This window comes from Ovis aries, chromosome 10, assembly GCF_016772045.2.
Source record: "Ovis aries strain OAR_USU_Benz2616 breed Rambouillet chromosome 10, ARS-UI_Ramb_v3.0, whole genome shotgun sequence".
NCBI lineage: Eukaryota > Metazoa > Chordata > Mammalia > Artiodactyla > Bovidae > Ovis > Ovis aries.
Genome location: NC_056063.1, coordinates 34,231,894 through 34,242,344, shown reverse-complemented (window position 1 = coordinate 34,242,344; position 10,451 = coordinate 34,231,894). Strand labels below are relative to the sequence as shown.

At 46.4% G+C, this 10,451-nt stretch overlaps 1 protein-coding gene across 1 annotated transcript; it reads right to left on the bottom strand.

Moving 5' to 3' along the window:
• Positions 1 to 203: 203 nt before the first annotated feature.
• On the bottom strand, positions 204 to 10,240 carry AMER2 (APC membrane recruitment protein 2). Its single transcript, XM_042255120.1, has 2 exons — positions 9,520 to 10,240; positions 204 to 9,204 (listed from the first exon to the last, which is right to left on the bottom strand). The coding sequence occupies exons 1-2, from the start codon at positions 10,238 to 10,240 to the stop codon at positions 8,336 to 8,338; spliced, it is 1,590 nt and encodes a 529-aa protein (XP_042111054.1). The 3' UTR covers positions 204 to 8,335.
• Between the last annotated feature and the right edge of the window lie 211 nt (positions 10,241 to 10,451).

The window sequence follows — 10,451 nt, the reverse complement described above, 5'->3', positions numbered from 1 at the left end:
CTACACACACTACATACACACCCATTGTACACATACCACGCATACCATACACACTTCACACACACCACACACACAGACCACAGACACAACACCACACATACTCCCATCACATGGTCATTACTGGCATCACTAGTATAAACTCTAAAAATTAAAAGAGAGTGAAAATAAAATTTATCCTGGAAAAATAACCAACAGAATTCATGTTTAATGTAAAGAAGCAACAAAATTTATTGACTGAATTAAACACAACATTTAAAATGGCAGTGTTGTACTTTCATTTTAAGATGTTTGAATGAAGAAAAGTGCTATTAGTCCAAGCTTCTTACATTCATTAAAAGAGTGACTATCAAAACCAGCAACATGCACAGTGATACATATGCACGAAATGGAATTATATCAACAAATATACAAAATACCCAAAATAAAATATTTACAGGTTTAAAAATATAAACATTGGTTCATCTATCCCATTAAATCATTGGAGAGGAGAAAAAGAAAAGACCCTATTGTTATTTAGAATCCTTTTTAAAAACAAGTCTTAAAAACATAGAGTAATTTTAGGAGACAATTTCTGATGTTGGGGGAGTTTAACATTCTATTATAAAAATAATATCTACAAACCTACTAACAACTTTCCTCCTGTGCACAAAAATAATACAGCCAAAAGCTTGTCCTCAGAGATACGTTTGACTTTCAGGAAAACTAATTTCAGAAATATGGAGTTTCTTATTTGGATTTTCTTTGTCTTTATTTTCAACAACCTGCAATTCCCTATATTACACCGAGATATTTTCTATAAATAACTTGGGCAAAACTGAAGTTAGCAATGAGAGTGGTATGTAGCTGGAGTCCATTAAAAGATGACAGGAATTTATTTTGTCTATAACATCTAAACCATTTCCCCTGATATTCTTGGAAAAAAAATACCACCATCTGATCCTTCCTGTTCATCTAAATGTATACAATGTTAGACATTATTTTGTTCGAGTTCTTCCTCTTCCATTTAGAAATAACTCTATAGTGGGGCATATTTGAGAAGGTTTACTGATTCCTCCAGGCACCCTGGGTCCATTTCATTTTATGACGTGATAACGAGTCTTTCCTGTGTGTCAATTTAATGCTCCTGTGTCATTTGATCAGTTATTTCTAGTATTTTCTTTTTTAGTGTATTAGGTAGGGATCTGAGAAAATTTATTATGTCTCTAACAACCAGTGACCTAGATTATGTTTTATTATAAATGATCTCACAAAGAGCAGAAAGTTACTCTACCTAATTATTGAATAACTTCCAAAAATTACCCCAGTTTACTATTCAACACAATGATCACCTGTGATTAAATTCTTTCACTGCTTCTCATTAAAAAAGCATTTCACCAAGCATGGGCAGCCCACATATGAATAAAATAACCTCTTTAATTGTAACAGTGATGCATTTCAAAATGATTTTCCCTAAACACTGACACTTGCAACTTCATAGAATCAGAGTGGAAGAAAACAGGTTGTAACCTGCCAAATTGAAATTGCTTGTCTTGGTTTTCATTATTGACAAAGCAGTCATCAGATTATAAAATCTGTATGCAGACCTGCTAGCATGCACTAATTGGTGGATATGGCCTAAATTTTTGACTGGCCAAGTGAGGGAAAAAAAAAAACAACAACAAAAAACCCTGCTAGCTCCAAGATCTTCCCTTCAGACATGCATGTACAAAGGCCATCAAATAATTTTTTTTTAAAAAATCAAGTCCACTTTTAACTAAAACAGTCATCCTTTTAATGGTATCCACCATCATAAAAATCTGGTTTGACTCTTGCAGTTCAGAACTTTAATCAGTTTCTTAACTAAATCATACATAAATTTAATCAGATGTCTAAAAGAGACTTATAATTAAAGCACAAGCAATAGAGTTAGATTTCTGGTCCAGATTCTGTCAGTGGCTTGCTAAATTGCTGCCATTATCCAAAAGGAAAAGGTATTTTACCTTTTCATCATTTTCCTCCTCCATAGAACAGAACCAAGCCCCACCTTGCCTGATTTTTGTGGACAGAATGTCAACGAAAACAGAGCACCATCTCAGCTCACAATAAATGCACAGCATAGGTTTAGACTTAGAGGTGTGCATGAAATATTAGTTGAATGAATGAACAAATTAGAAAATCCAGGCCAGCATTCAATGACCAGAGATAGAACGTGGGATGTACTACTTTCGAAAGAGCCAGGAGTTTGTCTCTGCAGTTCAGAATCATGTTGAGGTGGGCGTCACTCCACCAGCTACTAGTTCAACAAACAACACAGGATACCCAGAACCAGCCTAGACTGGGCTGAAGGTAGAAAAACAAGTGAAACGTGCTCAGCATGACTGAAATCCTATCAGAGCAGAAGTATCACCATGACAACAGAAGGGATGTCTGTCTACACTTTTGAAGTTAATCCCAAGAAGGTGCGGATCCCTCCCAAGCAAGGAGGATTGTCTGCCTCTAAATGGTACCCAGCGGCAGCCTTCCCCCGGAATGATGCTGAATACCACCATCTCGGACGCAAACCCAATTCTCAGCCGCATGACATGCGTGAGCTCTTTCTCTATTGAAAGTGAGCTGTTGATGAGATTTAGCAGTTCATAGCGCTTGTATTACTATAAATCATTAAAGAGTGTCTATCCTTGTCCTGGGTGAAGAGAGAAAAAGAGAGGGATGGATGGAATGAATGCGATAGAAGTACACCAAAAGGATGAATTAGATATGCTCTGTGAGGGAGGTAACATCACTTAACCCACATGGCTGTGAGAGGACTGAGTAAATATTTGTCAAGCTCCTGGAAGGGGCTGGCATGAAGTAAGTACTTGACAAATGTTAACTGTCTGTATAATTACTATTCTTACTTTTAGAGGAATATGTGTGTGCGTGCTAAGTTGCTTCATTGTGTCTGACTCTTTAAGACCCTCTGGACTGTAGCCCGCCAGGCTCCTCTGTCCCTGGGATTCTCCAGGCAAGAACACTGGAGTGGGTTGCCAGGCCCTCTTCCAGGAAATCTTCCCAACCCAGGGATTAAACCTGCGACTCTTACGGCTCTTGCATTGGCAGGTGGGTTCTTTACCACTAGCACCACCTGGGAAGCCCTTTTAGAGGACTATGTTTGACTTAATCCATACCACCCTTGTTCAGTCTCACTGCATTCTGCTCCAACCCACAGACTATCAGCAAAATAAATAAATAAAAGTATAAAATGAAATAAAGGTGTTTCTAACGAATATAAAGACTATCTGATTTCAGTACAGCTATGTGTGAACTCCGAACTGAATGGGTTTTTATTAAGCACGAGATCCAGTATAAGCCCCTTGAATATGTGTTGCATTGAGTTAAGTAAATATCAAAATCAGATGTGCCCACTTTCAGTTCTGGAGGCTTAGTGGCTATTTTAACCTTTTGTTTTTCAGTTTGAGAAGGAATTGCTTTCCATAATCATGAAATGATCATTCTGAATCAGTCCTTAGAAACATTGTCTGGGAAGATAACTTTCCTCAGAAGTGGCTAGTGTTGCAACAAATTGCCTCCTCTCCGTGGTCGTCACAGTGAAAAGGCTGTGACAGGCAATGCACGGTGGCCTTCAGACAACCTTCAGAGCAGGACAGGGTCTGCCCTGAGGAGGGACCACATGCCCAAATCACCTGTTATAACCCCCTCCCTTCAACAAGTATTAATAAATGTTGGCCTCTGGTTTTCCCACCTGAGAAACCAGGCTGCCCTGTTAGTCTTTGGCTCCTAAACTCCTTTTAAATATTTGTGCGTACAAAATTGAAGACTCCTAAATAAAAACTGTGCTGTTCATCCCTTAGTCTGCCTGGCTAGTGGAAGGGAAGCGGGAATTGGGCTGGAGTACTTCAGTTTCTCCTCTTATTTCACCCAGGTACTTCTAATGGGCCATCCTCAATCACATATGAATGTGAGAGCTGAACCATAAAGAAGGCTGAGCACCAAAGAATTGATGCTTTCCAACTGCAATGATGGAGAAGACTCTTGAGAGTCCTTTGGACAGCAAGGAGATCAAACCAGTTAATTCTAAAGGAAATCAATCTTGAATATTCATTGGAAGGACTGATGCTGAAGCTGAAGCTCCAATACTTTGGCCACCTGATGTGAAGAGCTGACTCATTGGAAATGTGTCTGATGCTGGAAGGGTGGGAGAAGGGGGTAACAGAGGATGAGGTGGTTGGAGGGCATCACTAACTCAGTCAGCATGAGTTTGAGCAAGCTCTGGGAGGTAACGAAGGATAAGGAAGCCTGGTGTGCTGCAGTCCATGGGGTCGCAAAGAGTCAGACATGACTGAGCGAGTGAACAAAAATAGCAATGGCAGGAAAAAATAGGTAACTGTGATGCTTTTTCCTTATGTTTAATGGTGTAAGAATCCTGCATTAATTTTTTATCAGTGATAAGGGGAGCTGAGTATACATGTGAACGTAGAAGCCAAGCACAGGGGGCCACATCCACAAAGTCTCTTAATAAAGAGAGAAATCTAGAATGTGAGTGAGGACCGAGCTCCACTGTGCAAGCGTCAAAACAGGCGAACATGCTGAACAGCATCCCAGTACTGCTCCCTGAGGTCACCAAGGAAACAGGATGGAAACCAAAGGAGAGATCAGAAAGCTCACAAACCAGTCTCTTCAGCCAAAGTTAACTGTAAAACGTCTCGGAAAATTAATCTGACAAAGAACGTAAATAACAGAAACTCAAAGTTCAGCCAAAGACACCGCCACCCCTAATACCATCTTTCTACTTTAACAACTGTGAAGGTAAAGGGCTATGTGAATATTCATGGAAGTGCCAATACCTGAAAACTATTTCTGAGATTAATGAATAAACCCTTAAACTCCTGAGTCATCACTTTCATAGAAATCACACAATTTGTATTTAAATAGGCAGATAATTTGTGGGAAATGGAGCTAAAGGAAGTCTTTAATGTTCCACATTCCATTGTTGTTATTAGATGACATAATGCAAATCTATTTCCTCTATCGATGACTCAAAATGCTCTGGGGCTAATGGAAGCAAGAAAACCTTAAAAGAAGCACAGGGGTTTGAGCCACACTGCCTAGGTAACATAGATGCTGAAGTCAGGCTGTCTTTGTGCCAAGTTGTTAAAATGACTGATAAAGGGAGGGCCAATAATTGATTTGGACCTAGAGGATGAGACGGTTGGATGACATCACCAACTCAGTGGACATGAGTTTGAGCAAACTCCAGGAGACAGCGAAGGACAGGGGAGCCTGGCACGATGCAATCCATGGGGTGGCAGAAAGTCAGACATGATTTAGTGAATGAACAACAAAACAATTGATTTGACTTTTTCCTACAGAATTTGGCCAACTCTTTGACTAAAGGGTCTCAACCCAGTATTTTAGCATCATAGATTCACAGGAAAGGTGTCAGCAGCCCATATCCAATCCTTTCCTTTAAAAAACAGCAACTATGGCCAAATTAGGTAATGGCGTTAATAATTACTGGAATGTAAATCTAATAAATTCTAGAATACAATATCTATGAAAATGACTAAGAGAAAGTAGCCCTTGGCACAAAAAGGCAATGACAATCTCTTGTCTGTGGTTGGAAAAGGTTAAGACACAGCTCCCTACACTGGTCTTGATTTCCCGTCAGTGACTGAGGCCATTTTATTCATTGCCTGAATCCTTCATCTGACTAGTGTGGACGGAATTCTTAAAGATAGAGAGTTAAAAAAAAAGAAAAAGATATGGGAAAAAGAACAGAAAAAAATAGTTTAAATCCTATATAAATGGTTCACTGACAGGTAAGGAGAAATTAAGGTAAACTTTGCTGACATTTTTCTTTGCTAATAAAAAGACACAACATAAAGGTACAAATGTAGAAACAAGTCCCAAAACTGTGAAAGCAAAACTAGTTTGTTCCAGTGCTTACAAAATAGATAAATAGGTTGTCTTTCTATTACAATATTCTCATCAGTACTTTAGGGCTTTCTACCTTCCCTGTGCTACTGAACAAACCGAACTCTGTCATGGATTCAGGCTGGGGAGACTATAACCCCTGCAAGAAGATGCACAGGAAGAAAATAAAGATCCTTTGTTTTACAGCTAGAAATAAAATTTATGTTCCCTCCCCGTCACTAGGGGAAAATGGACATATTTTGAGTCTAAGTAGTATGATTAGTGTTGAATCTAATTCATATCCCTTTCTCAAGACAAAACTAATCTCTAAGACACCTCCAAGTTCACGGTGAACGCCTTTGTCTGTTGGTTGTGCACAGCTGAGTGCGTGAGCACGTGTGAGCTGCTTTATGAATTCCTGGTGGTGTATTCAGAGTGCTTAAGGCTATGTCAGCCTACGAGATCTCATCGACAGACATAAGAAATTAAATATTAAAACACTACTTTGAAATAACATTAAGGATCTGACATGACGCAATAAAAGCCAGTAATCTGAAAAATAAATAAATTCAGTCAATTTCTACCACCTCTTCTAATGGAGTCCTTGCAGGTTTAAAATGGGGAACAACCTGCTTTGTGCTATTGGCTAGGATTTGTATTCCTTTGATATCTGTTTAGTTTGTGACTTCTTTCATATTATTAAAATAGATCTTCATATACTTGCCTTATTCTTTCTTTTATAAAACAGAAAAAAACTTAACAAGCAGGTACCACCAGTTCATTACTTAGGGAATCTCCCTGGAAAATGAGAGTTGGAGAGAAGTATGCATGTCTTTTATGTGTGTGTGGTTTCACTTGAATACGAATCTCCCCAATACCATGAACCATCTCCTAGTAGAAGCTCTGATCTTTTGATTAAATACACTGAAATGTTTCAAAGAAGATATTTTATAACCATTAGACCCTAACAGCATTCTAGGAAAGACTTCAGTTTATCATTCAAACTATGGAGGCATATGGTAACCCTTTCTGAAATAAATGCTTCATCTAAAATAACAGAAAACACACATATAAGTAAACCACTTTTCAAAAATAATCTTGGCACACAATGTTAATGATACATAAGTTTCCCAGTGTCATATTCTTAACATATGTGGCTCAGTCCTAAGACATAAAGAAGTCAATGAAAAAACTACATTTTCTATTGTTTTTCTTTACGTGTTCCTTGTTTTGGACTCCTCATACTGAGACACGGTTAAATCCGAAATTTTTATAACCAAGGTAAAAATCTCTGAAAACCAGGGTCCAGGGTGAGAAACAGACTTTTACCCAAGACAAGGCAGAACCATTCCTTTGGGACATCAACACAATGGATTTTTTTTTTCCCCCTACACTGAAAGCCAGAGAACCCTTATAAAACAAAAAGAGAACTGCTTCTGTCTACAGTACATAAAAGAACATCAATGGTTTGGGAGCGGTTACGGTGTCTAGCTATAAAACCAGATTTTAAACTGGAGGTTATTGACAGATTATAAAAGGTTAACAGCTCGATAATCTGTAAAAGATGCGTTATCTACACATGAAAAGGTTATAGTTCATAAATGCTAAAACACTGCGTCTGTTGGCATTTAGTGAAATCTTGCCCTGGTCCTCATCTCTGCACTGGGTGGGGAAATAAAAAAAGAGAGAGAGAGGAAAAAAAAAAAAAAACCCTTCTCTGCTGAGGTTTTTATTTCTCCCCAAACAAATGATCTAAATAAACCCACCAAACCCAAACTCTGTGATCATCTTAGTGGTAGATATATGTCTACTTGCATACCTAGCAACTGAAAGTACAGCAGGTTTTCTGCCCATCAGTCCTGCCTCTGCTCATTGGGTAAGTACCTGGCTCTTTCAGCTTTGTAGGTGTTTCCCACACAGTGATACAGCAAAGGGTGTTTTTTTTTTGTTTTTCTTTTTTCCCCTGGAAAGGAAAAGGAAAATAAGGAAGTAAAGTGTCAGGAAGAGGAGGGCTCCTCTCTGGTTCTTCAGATGGTTCCTGGAGGCCCGCTGGACGGTGACACGGCCAAATATCATGGCATGATGCTTCCTTAGGTTGGGTTGTCTTATTTTCTGCAAAGGCAAGTAAAGGTGACTTCTGAACGTTCGGTGCAATAAAGAAAAAAAGAAAGTGGCGCGGGGGGGGGGGGGGGGGGGGGGGGGAGGTTTTAAAAGGTTTAAAAAAAGGGGGAAAAAGTGCTTGAAAAGAATCCTCAGGGAATTATCTGGAGGGGGAATCCCGTTGCGCAGCATTCCCCTGCCTGGGGGCAGAGCTCCTGGGTCCAGGCTCCGAGTGGGGACTGTCGGCAAGGCCTTTCTCTGGGGATGGAACATTTGTCTTAGCAGTTTCCAGACAAAGTTGTATTCCTCAACATGCGGCCCCTCCACCTCGGCCTCGGAGACCTCACAACTTTTTGGCACTATCGTGGCATGCCGCGGCCCGGAGGGTGGTCCCAGCCAAGCCCCGGCTGCTGACCCGGCGGACCAGCACCTTGGACACCGGGATTTTGGTTCTGGGCAGCTCGCTCCTGGCTGGTGGCTGGTGAACCACCGGGTGGCTGGATGGAAGGTTCGCCAGATGCTTGATGCTGACCGGGATCTTGGAGTCCTTCAGCAGGCTCCCCGGCGTTCGCAGGGGGCAGGTGATGGTGACCGGAGACACGGGCTTTAACCGGGACGAGCAGGATGTCTCCTCGCTGGCAGTGGGGGCCGCGGGCAGGGCCGCGGGGCTTCGATCCGGCTCGGCGGCGCAGAGCTCGTGGAGCGCGTCGCCGCTGTCGCTGTCCCGGGGGAGGCCCGTCTTCCTCGCGCCGCCGTCCTCCTCCGGCCTGGGGGTGGGGGAGTCCCAGTAGCCCTCGTCGCTGCTGGGGACGCCTTCCTGCGGCTCCTTGTCCTGATGCTTGGGTTCTTCCTTCGCGGGGAGCTCCGTGGGGACCTGGTGAAGCCTCCGGCGCTTGACCGAGGATGCGTCCTTGGTCACCTCCGCACACCTGGCTTCTTTGGGGGTCTCGGGAGCCACCTGCGCGTCGGACGCCGGGGCCGCTCCTCCCTGGGGCCCCTCTCCCTGGTCCTCGGTCTGGGACAGCATGTCCCAGAACTCCTGCAGGTACGAGTCGTCCGCCTCGGCCGGGCTCGCCATCTCCTCCCCGCCTCCCTGGTAGGCCACCACGCCCGGCGGCTTTGTGGCGGGGCCCGGCTGGCCCGGCCCGGGGGCGTGCTTGGCACAGCCGGGCCCGGCCTCGTCCTCGGGGTCTGCGATAATATCTCCGCAGCCTGTAAGAGAGTCAAAGCTTTTCAGTGAAGTCACGTCAGAAAACATCAGACAAATACGATCGGCCGATGGGTCGGAGGGCGGATCGACCGAGGAAGGGTCGGGGGCGGCGGGCGCGCGGCCGCCTTTGGAATCTGCCCGGGGCGCCGTCTCTGCCGGCGCGGCCCCGGGCCCCGCGGCGTCCTCGGCCGGCCGGCCCTCCCCGGCGCGCGGCTCTGGCTCGGGGGGCGCGCGGGGCCGCTCGGCGCGCCGCCCGGGCCCCGAGGCGCCCTCTCCCGGGGCGCAGGCCGGCTCGGGCTCCCCCGCCGCGGGCTCACCTGCTGGCTCCGGCTGGCGCGCGGCCGCGGGCGCCTCCTCCTTGACGCACTCCAGGCTGGCGGTGAGCGAGCCCGGCCGCGCCAGGCCGCCCGGAGCCCCCGCGCGCCCCGCCGGCGCCGCGTCCTGGGGCCGCCGGTCCTTCCTGCGCCAGCGCACGCCGCCCAGGAGCCCCCGCAGCCCCCGCTTTTGTCTGCCACCGGCCTTGCCCGCGTCGGCCTGCTCCGCCCCGCCGCTCTCGGGCCGCCCGTTCTTCCGCAGGAGCGAGAAGAAGCTGTGCGACTTGGCCACCGAGCCGCCGGCCGCCGGGCCCGCGCCTCCCGGGGCCGCCCGGGGGGCTGCGGGGCCCGGCCGCGCCCCGTCCCCGCCGCCCGCGCGCGGCTCCTCGCGGCGGCCGCCCTCCAGCGCCAGAGCCTCGGCCAGCCCGTCGTGCGTCCGGCTGCGCACCAGCCCCGCCGGCCCCGCGCCCTTGCCGTCCCCTTTGTGTTTGACCCCGAAGATGCTGGGCATCGCGCCGCCCGGCTTCCTCTTCTTGAACAGTTTGAAGGCGGCCTTGTTGATCTTCCCCGACGGCGGCTCGGCGGCCGGCGGCTCGGCGGCGCGATCACAATGCAAGTCCATCTCTACCGCGAGGGTCCCGGCCGCGGCCCGCGCCTTCCTCCCGCAGCCCCCCGCGGCCGCGCGCCCGCCGCTGACAGCCGCGCCGCGCCCGCCCGTCTCCATGGCGACGCGAGCAGCCCGGCGTCAGCGCGGCCCGCGCCCGCCCGCGGTCACCCGCGCTCTGCATCCGCCTGCGGAGCGCGGAGAGGGCCGTCTCCCCTCCCGCCGGGGCTTATATAACGCCCTAACCCACTTCGCGTCCGGCTCGGCTTTGTGCTGCGGCTTTTTTGCGGCAGAGCCGCTAGCTGATTGCAGAAATTAAAGGCCTGTAATC

Bases quoted from the DNA above. Each gene is read 5' to 3' on its own strand.
- AMER2 (XM_042255120.1), bottom strand. From the start codon at position 10,240: ATGGAGACGGGCGGGCGCGGCGCGGCTGTCAGCGGCGGGCGCGCGGCC. The intron at 9,205-9,519 runs GTGAGCCCGCGG...ACTCTCTTACAG, and splicing joins GCGCCAGCCGGAGCCAGCAG to GCTGCGGAGATATTATCGCA.